At 48.5% G+C, this 17054-nt stretch overlaps 1 protein-coding gene across 5 annotated transcripts in view; it reads right to left on the minus strand.

Moving 5' to 3' along the window:
* The window catches only part of MSI1 (musashi RNA binding protein 1), a 55317-nt gene extending 50411 nt beyond the window's left edge, over window positions 1-4906 (minus strand). The window contains exons 1-4 of one of the 5 annotated variants that reach the window (XM_083590472.1): window positions 4536-4906; window positions 3416-3456; window positions 2766-2847; window positions 2559-2643 (exon numbers count right to left, since the gene is read on the minus strand). In XM_083590472.1, the coding sequence (XP_083446598.1) occupies window positions 2559-2643; window positions 2766-2847; window positions 3416-3456; window positions 4536-4579 (252 nt within the window). In that variant the 5' untranslated portion in view covers window positions 4580-4906. Of the gene's footprint in view, window positions 1-2558; window positions 2644-2765; window positions 2848-3415; window positions 3457-4011; window positions 4209-4535 lie in introns of those variants that run through there. The other 4 variants (XM_083590474.1, XM_083590471.1, XM_083590475.1 and 1 more) reach the window with 4 other exon arrangements.
* Between the last annotated feature and the right edge of the window lie 12148 nt (window positions 4907-17054).

The raw sequence follows: 17054 nt of genomic DNA on the forward strand, positions 1-17054 counted from the left end.
CTCCCAGCCACTGCAATCCAACACCAAAATGTGTATCCACATTCACAAACACCACCACCCCCCGCCCTGAAAAACTAAGAGTGGAAAACCAACGGTTTTGGGTTCAAGCCCGACACTGGGCAAAAGACGCATGCAATGCAGGGGGTTGGACTAGATGATGCTAGGGGTCCCCTTTTAACTCTACATTTCTATGATGCTATACTAAGGTGCACTACAGGTCTCACAAACTGTTCAAAAGAGCACTCAACCCAGTTCTGGGTGACAACGGTTCAAATCAAAGATAAAGAACTACGCAACTTTTAGAAGTAATCCGAAGGCAGCCCCGTATCAGGAAGTTTTCAATGCTTGCCATTTTATTATGTTTTTATATGTGCTAGAAGCTGCCCAGAGTGGCTGGGGAAACCAGCCAGATGGGTAGGATATAAATAGTAATAAAATTATTATTATTATTATTATTATTATTATTATTATTATTATTATTATTATATCCCAACTTGAACAAAGACCTTTGGCTGAGCAAGCATTTTAAGTCCCTATTTAGGCCCCCCAAATTGGGGGGGGGAATCCAACTATTTGGGGTCCAGTCATTTTAAGGCCTATAGGTAGAAAACCCAATCTGAACACCCAAATTTAATTTGATTTGGGTATTCTCATTTGGATTGTCCACCTCAGGGCCCCAAATCTACTTGGGCTAAGACACTAGTTGGATCCGGACTCAGCTCTCTGTTATTAGACAACCAAAGAGCCACCATATGTTGGGAATAGGAATGGAACAGCTGCACTGGCTGTTGATCACTTCTATAGCCCACCCCCCTCCCCGCCTTCCTTCCTAGTTCTTTGCTTCCAGACCTGCTACTTTCCTCTGCACACACCCCAGGGCAAGTCTTCTTGCTTGCTGAACATGCAAATAGGCTTGAGGGGAGGGTGGCTATTGGTGAAATATGTCAGAAAGTCATTTATGTAGTTCCTAGGAGGAGGGGATTTGCCAAGGGGGTAGGGTGACTCCCAGGTGAAAGGTTGCAGATTCCCCAAACATACTCTTCCCACCTCAGTTTTCTGGTGGTACTGCTCCCAACCAAACGGCAAAGGGACACAAGAGATAACTTTTAAACATTTAGGTAAATTAAGTGTACAAGATCCCCAATTTCACAAGAGAGAGAGAGAGAGAAGTCCCCAAAACACCTGTTGGTCATCAAAAAGACCCCCAGTTTAAAACAGATACTTATAAAAGTTCACCACTGAACTTTGGGACTTGGCAATCACGGAGAAACTAGCGTGCCTCCTTAAGCTGCTCAGAAACACAAAGGCAACAGACTAATGCTCAACAACTTTGGAATGACTTTATTTCTTACGTTAAATCAGGAAGATGGTGAGAGACAAGTCCCAGCCCAGACAGACACAGATGCACATGAAAGGTTCATTCTGATTTGTAACAGGAGTTAGGAGATGCTACTTTTAAAAATAGTCCCCAAGGTGACCTAAATGTTAGAGAAACGCAAAAGAGATATATACTCTAGAAATCCTTCTCCTCACCTGCACCTGGGATTTGAAATTATCATGCATCGCTATATATAGCTATGCTGTTTAGATGTATTTATTGCTGCATATGTTATTTTGGAAAATTACTGGTTTCTTATAATAAAAAAAGCCTTCACTACTGCAAAGAACATTGTGTTGTAAAGCCATGTCTCCATTTGAGACCCAGAACATGAGCCCCAGGGCCACATCCATTGAATGTTTGAAAACTGTGTCTCTGACCATATGCAGAGTGACTCTCCCTCTTGAACAGAGACACTGTCGATCTTCTTCCAATACCCAGAATTAATGGGGAGGGAGCCCTGAGACATCATAGCTGGCATTCCACACAACCTCGGACCAAAAGAGCTTAATTTTATTTTTATTTTGCAAGTGAGAAGGGGATCTGCCAGTCAACCGCTCAAGCCCCAGATATTGGGAGAAGAAGATCCAGCTTGAAAGGGTTAGGCCAAGGTGGAAAATCCAAAATCCAAATAAAATAGCCCCTCTCAAAAAAACAAAAACAAAAAAACCCAGTCACTTTCTGATGCCTAACCAAGATCCAAAAGAATAGGCCTAATCTTCAGGGAGAAATCAAGCATCCTTCAGGATATCTCAGGTTCAGCAAAAGCTCCAGCAGCACCCCATGGGCCAAGCCAGACAAAAGGCCTAGGGTCTGCCCTCACCCCACCACTGAAGCACTGGACTTTCCTCCAAAATATCTAACCAGCATCACATAGGCATTCAGCCTGCCCCAGTACAATACTTTTCAATTCATTACCTCCCTAGAACTGTTCTGCAAAGAGAACTTTGCTGAGTTAAAAAGTTTTGAAAAACACAACCTCTAAGCCAAGAAACACATCAGGTCCTTGCACAAATTAGAGAAGTCATTGGTTTCACTGCCTGCTTCAAAACCCAATAGCCAGACAGGATCAATATAGCTCTAGTCAATAGTTGATAGGTCGCTGGCTATTGCACACACACACACAAACACAAACACACACACACACAGAGCGCTCTGGAGATGGGAGAAGGAGACTCACCGTCTTGGAGTCCAGTTCGTGTCTAGATTGGGCCAGTACCTTGTCCACACCAGCTTGGTCCATGAAAGTGACAAACCCGAATCCTCTGGACCAGGGAGAGGAGGTGGGAAGGAGAGAGAAAGAGACCGAAAGCAAGTTGGTTAGAAAGAATGGATCTGGTACAGGAGGGATCGCGGGTGGGAGGGGAGAGAGGTGGGGGCATCTCACCTGGATCGCTTTGTCAGTGGGTCCCTCATGACCAGGCACTCTTTCACCTCGCCAAACTGGCTAAAATATTCCCGCAAGCCTTCTGCAAAGCACAAGAGAAGGACACAAATGGGTCCCCTAGGCAGGTGGTGGCACTGTGGGGGGGGGGTCCCCGGGTGATGCCTCTTTCCTCCCCACCCCAAAGCTTACAGAAAAGAGGGAGGGGGCTATTCGACCTCTGCTGGCAAAGAGTGGGGTAGATCCTACAACACTTGGAGGTGGAGAGAGAAGAGGGAGAGGGGCATGCTAGAGGGGAAGCTTCCCCCCCCCCCCAACAGAGAAGGAGAGAGGGAGTGGGGGGGAACCCTTGCAAACGAGTCCGAACAGCGCCCCTTACCCAAAGCTATTCACAAAGACCCACATGGGAGAAGCCCGCTCCCCCCACCCCGGCCATGAAAAGGCGCATCTAAGTTCTGTACATCGCAGAGAAGATTTGGGGAGGGGCAGGAGAAAAGGCGTCAGAGGAGTTGGGAAAGTTTGGGTTGCAGGTGCGGCTCGGCCAGAACCGAACCCAGAAGACCCCCTGCCCCCGACCCAGTAACTCCCTCTCTACCCCCCCCATCCGCCCCAATACTCCCCACGCCGGGCCGCTACCGCCGCCTTGCTCTCACCTTGCGTGGTTTGCCAGCTCAATCCCCCGATGAACATTTTGCTAACGAGAGAGGGAAGAAAACACAAAAAGAGAGAGAGACACGGGGTTTTAAATCAGCACGCGAGAGCAAGAAGACGGCCATAAAAGTTAAGCGTTTCGTATTCGGAGAGGAGGGAAAGCCCCCCGATCAAGGGAGGCGCGGGCGCATGGGGAGAGGACGGGAGGCTGCCTGGGGGACCCCCGGAACTCCTCCGTCCATGGCGGGCGGCGAGCGTGGCGTTGGGGAAAAGGGGGGGGCGTGTGTGCGCCGCCTCCAGAGCGCTCGGGATGGCGGATCGGGGCGGCGGCAGCGGCGCCAGGGCGCCCCGGGGATGCGGCGGGCGCGAGTGGGCTGCCCGGCTCGGCGGAGGCGTGGATGGAGGAGGCGAGCGCGCGGGGGAATCGGCCATGTTGGCGGCTCCCCGCAGCCAGGCAGAGGAGAGAGCCTGCCCCGGCCGCCGCCGCCGCCGCCAGCAATCGGGCATGGCGGGGAGGCTGCCGGCCGGCCGAGAGCGTCGGCGTCGGAGCCAGGAGGAGGAGGCAGCGTCGGAGGCGAAGGTGGGCCGGGCCGAGTACCAGGGGTCGTGGGGGGAGTCCGGGGAGGCGAGGCCGGGCTGGCTGGCTTCTGTCTCCATTCGGACCTCTTCTCCCTGCGAGGCGCAGCGCCACACTCCCGGGGCAGCTGAGCGTTGGAAAAGGGGCCGGACGGCCAGGCCATGCTGCCCCCTCCCCCGACCCCTCTCAGCCGGGCGGGGAGGAGGAGGAGGAGGTGGAGATGATGATGGGGAAGGAGGAGGAGGAGGAGGAGGAGGCCGGGCAACGGCAGCAGCAGCAGCAGCGCCGGGGACAACCTGCCCGGCTCCTCCCACCCGCGGCAGCCGGCGTGAGCATAAAAGCCGGCCCGCCGCCGGGCAGCGCGCTCAGGGCGGCGGCAAAGGCGGCGCGCAACACGGCTGTGCGCTCAGGGCGCCCGGGGCCGGCGAGGGAGAAGGCCTCGCCGGGGAACAAAGGCGGGCGGGGGGCCGGCGCCGGGTCCACCTTGGCCTCTCAGGCGGGTCCGGAGGCCGGGGGATGCCGGCGGGGCTTTTGTCCTGCTCTACCTGCTGAAGGCGGCCACGGAGGAGGCGGCGGCGGCGGCGTCCATGGTCAAGGGCGCCGGGCGGAGGACGGGGCCGCCCTCCTCCCTCCGCTGCCTGGGCCCACCTGGCGCCTCATGCCTCGCTCGCCCCGCCGCTGGAGCCCAGCTTGGCGGCAGGAGCGGGGGAGCCCACGCAGGAAAGGGTTAAAGCCCATCTAGCCGGCAACAATAAACAGCATGTGACATGGCGGGGGACCGGCGCGCTTGAGGGAAGAGGAGGAGGGTGGCCGGCCGGCCGGCTGGCTTGCTCGTGGGGCAGCCGCGGGGCTCGCCCGCTAGGCTAGCTTACTGGCCGCCTCATCGCCCTGGCGACCCTCAGCGCCCAAGTTGCCCCCTCAGGCGCGGCCTTTTCGCGCGCTCGGCCCGCCTCAGAGAGGCGCGCAGGATGGAGTTTCTCTCGCGCGAGGGCCTCGGGAAGGACGGGAACGTGGTGTCTTTGAGGGGGGGGGTGAGAGAGGGAGAAGGTGCCATTTTGGTTTGGGGAGCCGCGAATGAGTGGGCAGTGCATCCCCCCCCTCCCCGGAAAGTGGTCCTGTCCGGAACCTCGTTGGACTAAGCGGGCCGGACCTTGAGAGGGGAAAAGTGGGGGAGTTCCTTTTGCCACTTTTAACCATCTCGATCCAGGGCGCAAGTCACCTCTGGATGGGTGATCTCCACATGGCGCTGGGCTCCCAACTCCACAACTTTCAGAACCCCACAGGATGGCCACCTCGACTGGGCCTGCTGGGAGTTTGGGTCCCACAGCATTTGGGGGGTCTCAGCCCGCCCCCCATTGCTGGGATTTATACACCAGGTGCAGAGAAGTTTTGCCCCTGCACCTTTTGTTGGAAACACAGCTCCCATCATCCCTAGCCATTGGGACATGTTTGCTCCAGCTGATGGAGTTGTAGTCCTGCAACATCTTCAGGGGCCCACAGATCCCCACATGCCTGATTTACATGCAGGGCTCGAGGTTGTGCGGCTTCAGGCCAAGTAAGAGATGTCAGCGTGGTGTGAAACTAGAACCTGGGAGACCAGGATCTGAATCGCTACTCCTCTATGAAGCTCATTGGGTGTGACCTTGGGGGCCAGTCACTGACTCCTCACAGGGTGGTTGTGAGGATTAAGTGAGGAGGGGGAGCTCCATGTACGCCACCTTGAACTCCTTGGAGGAAAAGGTTGTATATAAATGCAATAAATATAAGTTCCCCACCTGGGAATCTATACCATCAGAAGAAAAGGAAGAACTTTCCCGTACTCCCATAATCACTTGCCCAGCTATGAATGGAGTGCTTGGAGCTTTCAGCCCTCCCACCTTGCAGTCTGAAATGGTGCAGTTTATGGGACCCTCCAATCACCTTTGTGTGTAGCTCAGTGTGGAAGTAGGTAATTAAATTGGTGTGCATGAGGATTCTGGCAAAAGTATCTGCCTTTTTTTATTAAAAAAAACACTTAAGTTTCTACTGAGCCATGTGCATTGCTTGTGCTATATACATGATAAAAAAATATGAGTCCTTGTTTCTTATTCTGCTTGGAATTGTTCCTTTGGTCAGTTGCCTCCTGGACAACTTATCCAGGTGGGCAGGTAAACATGCTTTCTTTGAGTTCAGTCCACACCTGTGCCGTCAATGATATCAGTAGCATCATACTATAAGTAGTATTCAAGCATTTCTATATTGTATTCACAGAAAATCTTTTGGGGTGATGTACAATAGTTTTAAAATACATTGAAAGCAAATAAAATAAATTCAACTGGTAAATCAGGGTGTGTATCCTAGTTACCCGATGGAATGAAGAGCTAGTAAAATCCAGGGAGCCAATTGCAAAAGGCGCTGGAATGTCCTGCATTGGCACATGCCTATGTTCATAAGGGAGGGGATTCCACAGCAAAGCACCACTGCAGGAAAGACTCATGTCCCTTACAAAGAGTAAAACGAGCCTCTTGGCAGATCTGTGTTATCTCCAGACTCCCCTAAAGATGCACAAAGCAGGGCATCTTCCATGTTGGTGTGTTTGCATCCTAAAACATGGATGAGAAGGTCCAGGTTGCTGAATGCGGCCCTCCAAAGATTTTTATCTGGCCCTCAGAACTCTTCCCTGAGCCACACTCTTTACTGGCCCTGCTTTGCACCTTGCAGTGTTTTACTCTGTCTGGGATATGTCCTTGAATCCTGATGGTGCTGCATGTTTGCCTGAGTGGAGGGACAGAGAGGGGTTGTGATGTACGAAACTAGCCTACTGTACAAAGGTAACATTTGCATTTATTGCTCCGTTCTCTTTTGTATCTGGCTCCACCCACCACTGGCATGCAGCCCCTGGGAGGTTGCCCAGAAGTCTGGAACACAGCTCTAGCAAGAAACTCCTATGGGAATTGAACCTGCAACCTTGACATTATCAGCACCAAGCTCTAACCAGTGAACTACCCACTTTAGGATACCATTTTCCTCCACAAAAGAGTAGTATACACTGTGTTTGAACAGAAGAAGATCCCTAATGGATCATGCCAGAGTCTCACCTAGTCCAGCGGCCAACTAGATGCCTGTGGGAGGTCCAAAAGGAGGGCCCAAGTACAAGAACATTCTACTTCCTGTTTCTAGGAACTAGTATCCTCCCTCCATTTTCCTTTTGTGTCATGTCTTTTTTATTTAGATTGTAGGCCTCAGGACAGGGACAGCTTTTGTTTATTTGTCTTAGCGATTTATAATTGCTTCAAGACTTTTTTGGTTTTTTTAAAAAAAATTCTCCAAATAAATGGCTGCCTTTTTACAGTAGCCCCAAACAAATTGCCGCCTAAGGGAAGCTCATCATGCCTAATGGCAGAGCCAGCCCGGCTTCCAGTTCCCGTCCTGCAGGAAGCAGTCTGCAGAAACAGAAACAGAGCAAGCTAACAGGCTAAAACCCAATCCAGATGCTTAGACAGAAATACATGCCCCAAATCCCTCTCTAAGCAGCTCAGGGTGACAGCCTTGCTTCCCCGTGGCTTTGCAAAGGTATTTTCTTTGCACCAACAACCTGACAGGTCAATCTGCATCTCCTAATTGAGACAGACACCTTCCTGAGAAAAGATAACCCTGAGAGGAGAGAACGGACTCGGGAGAACCTTATTCCGCCCAAGGGCTGCAAGCCCCTTGAGGGCAATCTTTTGGGGAACACACACTGGTGGGGTGCAGGGCCTGGGGCAAGACTGGGTAGTACCATTATTGTACATTTCTTCCTTTGTACAGTATAGTAGTTGCTACACACAAGAACATAAGAAGAGCCTGCTGGAATAGGCCAAAGGGGACTTGTCTAGTCCAACAACCTGTTCTCACAGTGGCCGACCAGCAAGCGGAACCTGAGCACGAGCAATCTCCCCTCCTGCAGTTTCCAACGACCGGTATTCGGAAGAATTGCTGCCTCTGACCATGGAGGCAGAGCATAGCAACCATAATAGAATCACAGAATGGCAGAGTTGGAAGGGACCCTGAGAAACATCTCTAGTCCAACCCCCTGCAATGCAGGAATATGCAACTGCCCCATATGGGGATCGAACCCGCAACCTTGGCGTTAATCGCCGCCATGCTCTAACTAACTGAGCTATCTAAGTTCATTGATTCGTCCAATCTCCTTTTTTTTTTAAGGTAAAGGGACCCCTGACCATTAGGTCCAGTCATAACCGACTCTGGGGTTGCGGCACTCATCTCGCTTTATTGGCCAAGGGAGCCGGCGTACAGGACTAAGCCGCTTCTGGCGAACCTAAGCAGCGCACAGAAACGCCGTTTACCTTCCTGCTGGAGCGGTACCTATTTGTCTACTTGCACTTTGACGTGCTTTCGAACTGCTAGGTGGGCAGGAGCTGGGACCGAGCAACGGGAGCTCACCCCGTCGTGGGGATTCGAACCGCCAACCTTCTGGTCGGCAAGTCCTAGGCTCTGTAGTTTAACCCACAGCACCACCCACGTCACACGTCCAATCTCCTTTTGAAGCCATCAAGGCTAGTGGCTATCTCTGTCCTCAAGTTCCATACTTTTAACTATGTGCTTCATGAAGATAGATAAATAAATAAATTGATCAATGTGCCCAGCACAAAAAATGGGCCTCTGCTCACATCCAAACCCATATCTTTAAACCACTTTAGCAGTCATGACTCCCACTACAAAGAATCATGGGGACTGTAGTTTAAGGGTGCTGACCCCGCAGACCAAAAATTATCAGCAATCTCAACAACCTACAGTTCCCAGAATTCTCCAGGATGGCTAAAGCAATTTTAAATGTATGGTATGGATGTGACACTTGTTTTCCGGATATTGTAGGAGGTGTGAAATATATTCTATTTGTTCATTAAAAAAATAAAAGAACTCATAAGCTCATGAAAATAACAGGAATCAAAAACAAATGTGTAATACCTTCATTAGGACCAACTGAACCTTCATAGCATCACAAGGAAGTTTTCAGTTTTATCAGGAATCTTCAATCTAGAAGATATTAGTTCTGGTTAACTCAAAAGCTTGCTCATTTTTTTATGATGTTCCTTTTTGCTCCTAATTAAGGCATTGCGTGACTGCCACTCTTTCTTAGGAAACAAAGGCTCTTTTCAGCATGTTTTTTTGTGTTTGGAGCCCCTCATCGAACACACTAGAACCAATACAGCTTTGAAGAATAAACACACCGGAACCAATATAGCTCTGAAAAATAAACAAGTGTGCACTTAACTCTCAGCCTTGCTAATTTTAATTGCACTCCTGTCCCCCTGCCCCAATTAGTTCAACTTTTCCTCATGGCCCGGTAATCATTACTGGATGGCAGAGGATGCCTTAGATGTTCACCTTCAGGCACCAGAATGTCAGTAGCATTAACCCTGATTCAGCATCTATAGCCTGATGACTAGTAAACCACTTACTTGTACTGTAATTGCCCCCTAGAAATCCGTTCTGGAAGGGGACATGTTTTATCAAAGGAAAAAGGATGAAACCTTGGAGGGGAAGGCAGTATGCCTCCGAATACCAGTTGTTGGGAATCAAAAGCTGAGAGAGCGCTGTTGCTCTCAGGTTCTGCTTGCAAGCTTCCTCTAGGCATCTTGTTGGCCATTTTGAGAATGGGATGCTGAACTAAAATTAGACCCCTTTGGCCTGATCCAAAAGGACTCTTCTTATGTTCTTATGGAACCTCCAAGTCCAGAGGCATTCTATCTAGGTTCCTATGTTCTTAGGGGCATTTTGGTCAATGTGGGAACAGAATGCCTTTGGGCCTGATCCAGCAGCCAGTCTCTTCTGTTAACCCCTTCCTTCCTGTCCTGTCCAGGTCTTTCTGTCTCCGAAGCCAGGAATGCTGTCGGGTGATTTGGTTTTTTTATTTATTTACCGCTTATTTACCAAAAATGGCTTACAAGCATTAAAAAAACACACACACACCAACTGTGCAAGCATGAAAATTACAACCATCCATAATTAAAACACACAATAAAGCAATCCCATTAAAACGTTAACATTTAAACATCCATAATTAAAATATGCAATAAAACAGTCCCATTAAAACAACACGGTAATTAAAACAAGGAGACTCGTCTGACATGGTCGTCGGCTAACTAGGGAGCAAAGTTCCAGATTCGAGGAACCGTCGGGGAGGGGGGCCTCCTTGGCATCTGGGGGGGGTGTGTGGTCCCAGATGTAATTTTCCCAGAGGTCAGACCCGGAACTCTCCTCTTAAGGACTGGCATTTGTGTAGGGATGGAGGCCCTTTTCCCCACACGGAAGGGATTGGGGGCATCAATTTCGTCCCACTGATGAGAAACATAACACACCAATGAGCACACACACACACACACACACACACACAAGGAAGCACATAGGAGGCAAAGGTCAATGTGTTCCACAAGGGGCTGCTACGCTTTGGATAGTGGAAATGCCCAAGTACAGAGTTTGCTTCTGTTCCCTTCAAACCGAGGACTTATCCAGGGAGCCCTCAGGAGTGTCAGCTCAGCCCTCCTGAAGCACATGAGAATGGCCACTGCCAATCAGCCCAAGATCTGCAACTTCCCTCTGTGGGAAGGTTGCAGCCTCCGGGACTTTTTAGTTCAGAGAGAAGGAGAGCAACAGGCAGCATGGTGGAATATTGTGAAATTGTGCATGGCATAAGGAAAGCAGATGAAGGTTTTTCTCCCTCTTTCATAAATCAAACTCTCCAAGTGCCCCTATTTCCCAGGGACAACGCCAGATTTACAGCTGTCCTGGTTTCTGATTTGATTCTGTAATGTCCTGCTTTTCCTTAGGACGTTCCTATTTTCATCAGAGAAATGTTGAAGGGTATGGAGTTATCCAACCCCACTAAGCCACCTGAAGGCAGCCACATATAGCGAAGTTTAAAAAAAAAAATAATATTCTGTTATGTTTTGATATATGCTGGAGCTGCCCAAAGTGGCTGGGGCAACCCAGTCAGATGGGGGGGATATAAACAGTATAATAATTGAATACGACGTTCCTATTTTCATCGGAGAAATGTTGGAGGATATGGAGCATGTGGACATCCAAGGAAGCTGAATGTTGGAAGACTCAGGACAGGTAAAAAGAAGGACTGCTCCACACAGCACATAACTAAACTAGGTAACTGGCTCCCATAGAAGCCAGTGATGGCCACTCACCTGGATGGCTGTAGTCAGTTAAGGATGCTGGGAGTTGTAGCACTGTGCGGGGAGAACTACAGTTCCCAGATTCTACGGGGATGGGGAGTCATGTGCTTTAAATGTGCGTCGGATGCACTTTAAATGCAAATGAGTGGCTTGGATCTGCCAAATGTTACAGGATTTCAGCAGGAAGTTACGGAACGTGCACCAACTGGAAACAAGCCCATGTGTCTGCCCTGAACACATGGAGGATGGTCATGCAGAATAGTCAAGGGTTATTGGGGAAATGTTGTTGTTGTTGTTGTTGATGATGATGTTGTTGTTGTTGTTGTTAATAATACCCTGCCCATCTGGCTGGGTTTCCCCAGCCACTCTGGGCGGCTCTCAACAGAATATTAAAAACACGATCAAACATCCTACATTAAAAACTTCCCTAAACAGGGCTGCCTTCAGATGTCTTCTGAAAGTCAGAGAGTTGTTTATTTCCTTGACATCTGATGGGAGCACGTTCCACAGGGCGGGTGCCACTACCGAGAAGGCCCTCTGCCTGGTTCCCTGTAACCTCACTTCTCGCAGGGAGGGAACTGCCAGAAGGCCCTCGGATCTGGACCCCGGTGTCCGGGCTGAGCGATGGGGGTGGAGACATTGAACGATGGAAGACTGGACAGCTTTAAGAAGGATAAATCTACATTGGCTTGGCTCAGCCTCTGCTTCTGAATACCAGGTGCTGGTCTGATCCAGCTGCTCTCCTTATGGGCACCTTGTGTGGCCAGAACCAGACGCCTTTAAGTTTTGCAAGGCAGCTTCCAGCTCAGCCTCTGGGGCTCCTGCCACTGCTGGCCATCCCCCAAGCTTGCATATGGCCACTTGGGATGGGGAGGGAGAAACTCAGCACAGGGGGATGGTGGCAGGGTTTTTTTTTTGGAGGGGGGGTCCTTTCGGGCAGGGAGCCCGGCCTGGGAACTCAGAGGAGAGCAAGCGAGAAAAGGAGAGTGGAGTGGAAGTGATTTGAATGGGAACAAACCCCCAGCTTGCTGAATAACAGCTTTCATCCCTGCCTGGAGAAGTCTTTTGTCAGGCCAGCCCCTGCCAAGGACAAAAGCCCCCCACTTGAATTCATGGAGTTTTAATTGGTTCTCAGGTGGGGGAGGAGAGGGGGCACAGCCAAGCCGGATTCCTTAAAGGCACACACACACCAACACACACACCAACCCCCAAAGAGATGGGCCTCCTTGAACTCTCGCCCCAGAAGATTAAGAATCACACACTGCACCGTGGCGAACTTTTGGAAACAGTTCCTGAAACCGTGGCTTTCTCAACAAGCTCTGCCTGCAGACTTTTTCTGGGCGATCCTGTTTGTCTATCTATTTGTGCTGTAAAAAAAACCAAATAGCCCCCCTCCTATCTTCTTCAGATCAAGCTGTTTTGCCTCCCTTGAGCCAGCCTGCGAGGGCTGCCAACAGTTTCTTGGTAACTGGTGCTGCCTTAGCTACTCAGAACATGAATGCTGGGTACACTGGCTTAAAACACAGCAAAGTCTTTCTTTTTCTCAATTGGGACTGAAGCTGGTTTGGGGCCGGGGAAAGAACACTTCAAAAAGAAGCATTTTGTAAGAGAAGGCAGGGAAGATAAGGATCTATCCACATCTTTACTGGAAGTGTTCTCAATGTGCTTTTATTGTTTTATGTGATAGGAATTTTGTTTACAACATTAAACATAAGAAAGTAAGAGAAGGCGGCTGGATCAGGTCCATCTAGCCCAGCACCCTGTCCTCACAGTGGGGAACCAGCAAGCAGCACCCAAGCACCCTAGTATTCTCCCCCGATGTGGCTTCCCGCCACTTGTGTTCAGTCCTCCACGAAATGATCTAATCCTCTTTTAAAGCCACCCAAGTTGATGACCACCATCGTCTCTTGTGGGAGGGAGTTCCATAGGTTAACTAACTCTGCACCGGGTCAAGAAATCCTCTGTGTTATCAGTCCTGAATCTTCCAACATTCAGCTTCAGTGGACGTCCACAAGTTCTAGGGTGTTACATTTGCCTCCCTGGGCTCTTTCGGGAGGAAGGGCAGGATATAAATTTAATAAATAAATAAACATAATTGTGGCAAAGGTTGCCCACACAACGTGTCCCAAATCAGCGTCGGGAGCGTCCTGGATGCAGAGTTAAACGGGAGTGTGAACATGGATGAAGTTCCAGTTATGGGGGATAGCATCTCAACTGTTAAATCTCTGCACCTCTTGCTGCTGTTTAAAAGGCAAAAACTCTCTCTGTGTGTGGAGCGGGAGAAGGAACTGGTAACCCCAGTTAGCACACTCAAAAGGCCTGGGAGTCCAGGCCAAAACAAGCAAACAAAAACAGAAACAAGCCTTGCTAACTGAGAGAGGAAGTAAAAGCAAAGGCACAAAACTTGGAGAGTCGAAAGTTTACCTTGCTTGAACTGTTGGCTTTGAAGACATCATAGCTCATCACTTAACACTTTATTTGCAAACATACTTTCTCTGCCCCCCCCCCAAAGCAAAGACTTGCTTATCCTAAGACTCCCCAACCAACCCAGTATTGCTGGGCTCTGTGTAGCCCATGATCTCTGGGCAACATGGCCCACATGGAGCTCAAGGAGAGTTAGGAATGTCAGAAGAAGCTGCTGGACCAGGCCAATGAGTGGCCCATCTAGTCCAGCATCCCGTTCTTGCAGTAGCCAATCAGAAGCCTCTTCTGGGTTATAGATGGTACACAACACCAGTGCAGTTAGGGAAAATGTACAAAACTAGTTCAAATATATGTTGGAAGTGTAAGGAAAAGGAAGGGACATTTTATCATATGTGGTGGGATTGTAATGTAATTTAAAAAATTTGGGAAATGATATACAATGAATTGAAGAAAATGTTCCATTTAACATTTTTTTTAAAACCCGAGGCATTTTTGTTGGGGATTGTAGGGGAACACCTGCCAAAAAAGCTGAAAAACATCTTCATGTATGCGACAACGGCTGCGAGAGTTCTGGTAGCACAAGGATGGAAGACTAAAGAAACCCCAACTAAAGAATCATGGCAAGAAAAATTGACGGACTATGCAGAACTGGCAAAACTGACATATAAGCTACGGGACAAGGATAACTGTGACTTTAAGGATGAATGGGAACCCTTTACAAAGTATCTGAAGACGCAACAAAGCGAGCTGGACTCCCTGGCAGGTTTTAAATAAACATTCACAAACTTTTTATTGATAATAATCAGCTAAGTAGTTTGAGGATCTATACAACTGTGTAACATGCAGAAAACAGCATTTTTAGAGAAATCAAAGACTGGACCTGAGGGAAGTCGGGGGCGGGGGGGGTTGTGTGGGAGGGTGGGGGGAGGGAGGAAAAATGGGGGGGGACAAGGATGATATGTTTTTGGATAATATGTCTTGTTTTAATTTTGAATAAAAAAATTAGAAAAAAGAAGAAGCCTCGTCTGGGAAATGGGCTAGCAGAGACTGAGCGCAACACCACTCTCCCATCCTGCAACTTCCAGCAACCAGTATCCAGAAGCATCACTGCTTCCACCCAAGGAGGCACAGTATATAGAATAATAGAATTGTAGAATTGGAAGGGACCCCAAGGGTCATCTAGTCCAACCCCCTGGAATCTTTCACCCAATGTGCAGCTCAAACCCACAACCCTGAGATTAAGAGTTCCATGCTCTACCCACTGAGCTATCCAAAGCTGTTAATAATGGCTAGTAGCCATTGGTAGCCTTTTCCTCCCTGAATTGGTGCAATCCTCTTTTAATGAGTTAGTTCGATGATGTCATGCTCACCTTCTTCCTTGGGGAATGAATGGGCCCTCCAGATTGTGCTGAACTACATATCTCATCATCCATCACCATGGATGGGGCTGATGGAAACTGGAGTCCTAAAAGCAGAGGGCACCGTACCGCGTTATCTACCCTGTAAGGAATGCTGAGATTATGTAGGATATGAAGTGCATAGGGGACGGGCTGTGTCATGTGTATTAATTTACCGCCATAGTGGAAGATATATTAAATAATGAACCCCACAACAATGATAATATTTAAGATTTGTGGGGTTAGGGTAGGCTACGTTGTCCGATAGTTAAGCAGATCCACACCGTACGTTGAAAGAACATCCACACACATTGAAAACACATGAACCCCCCCCCAAGGGTCCTGGGAACTGTAGTTCACAGCGCTACAATTCCCAGCACCCTTAACAAACTAGAGACGATGGTGATGATATCACAGATTTGTGACTCGCCTTCTAAACCACTGTCTCAAGTAAAATTACATACAGTCCCTGGGATTTCTTGGTGAAGGTTGTGTGCTTGAAATGTGCGTCAGATGTGTTTTAAAGGTATGATGTGCCTGACACAACTATTATTTCTGGAAAGCGGCAGGTGTTTGTTGTGAGCAAGGTGGGAGGAGAGACAAGGTGCCTGTCTCTTTAAGAAGGTCCGTTTTTCTTTTTTTAAAAAAACCATCCTGGTGGCAGGAATTAGGCTTCTAAAGAAAGAGCAGAGACTGGAAATTGGATTGAGCAAGCCCTGGGCTCAGGACCAAGCTGGATCTGTAAGGATTGTTATGCTAATCACCTGAGTGCTGGACTTTCATCACCCTTTGAGTTCAGAGTGGAGAGCAAATGGGAGCCTTCCTGGGCCCTCTCCTGGTTTGTTTGTTTTCCACTGGACCAGAACATCATCACCTCTTCCTTGTTTTTCAGTTTCAGTTCCTCAGCTGCCTGCTGTTTTGCAACACTGTGGTTGACTCAAATAAAGGTATATTCCCCAATTGTGCATTTTCACCCCACTCCCCAGTGGACCAAACTAACAGAGGGGAGAACTGGCTTCAGTCTTGTGTGATCTACTGGATTCCACCGGCTCCTCCTTTGCACATTCCAGTAGAGTTTAGTGGTTAGAGTGTTAGGGCTCCTCCTTTGCACATTCCAGTAGAGTTTAGTGGTTAGAGTGTTAGGCCTCGGAGACCAGGATTCAAATCCTCAGTCTGCAGGGAATCTCAATGGGTGACCTTTGGCTTCTCACTGTCTCCCAGTCTAGCCTACCTCACAGGGGTGTTGTACAGATAAAACAGGGACAGCCCTGCAAGCTACCTTGATCTTCTTGGGGGAAAGCGGGGATATAAATATCAATAAGATCTTTCTGCAGTTAAGATTGCAACCCTAACTTCCCTTACCTGAGGCAGTACAAATTCAGGGGCGCTTAGAGGACATTGTGGGTGGGTAGTTCCAGCACTGCTATTTTTGCTTTAAAAAAATAAATAAAATTATGCAATTATGCAATAGCGAGCCAACTTTTTAAACGTTTTAATATAATTTTTATTAAAGTATGACAACAGTTGAACATTAAATAAACAACGATTTAGGAAAAGGTAAAAATTACAACCATATATTTGTGGTGCATTTATACATTAAATGCTGAAACACAAGGCACATCATGTTTCTTATGGTTTTCCGGATGGGAAAGTTGAATTTAGAATGTCCAGAAAGCCCCTGTGTGAGAAGCAGGGAAGGTAAGATCTCTCCAGGTAAAAGGCTGGGCAAAGAGAGGGATGCTCTCAGGTGAGAGCTAGGAAGACACATATTTTTCTGCCTGGGACAAAAGTTAAGATATATTTGTGAGAGAGGATATTGTATTCTCCTATCTCCTTTTCTTTTCTTTTCTTTTCTTTTCTTTTTATTATTCCTTGTATAGATTTAGCTTGTCTTTTATTGCCTTGTGAAAAGTGTTAAGAAAACTTCATTAAAAAAAAAAAGAATGTTCAGATAGTAAACAGTGATGACTTTCTCTTTTTTTCATAAGCATAAGGTCCGTGCGAAGGGGGTCAAAGACCTGGTCATAGCCATACCAGCCAAGACTGTACTATATTTCAGCAGCGGCATATATCAAAA

Source organism: Podarcis filfolensis (genome assembly GCF_964270895.1).
Source record: "Podarcis filfolensis genome assembly, chromosome: 16".
NCBI lineage: Eukaryota > Metazoa > Chordata > Lepidosauria > Squamata > Lacertidae > Podarcis > Podarcis filfolensis.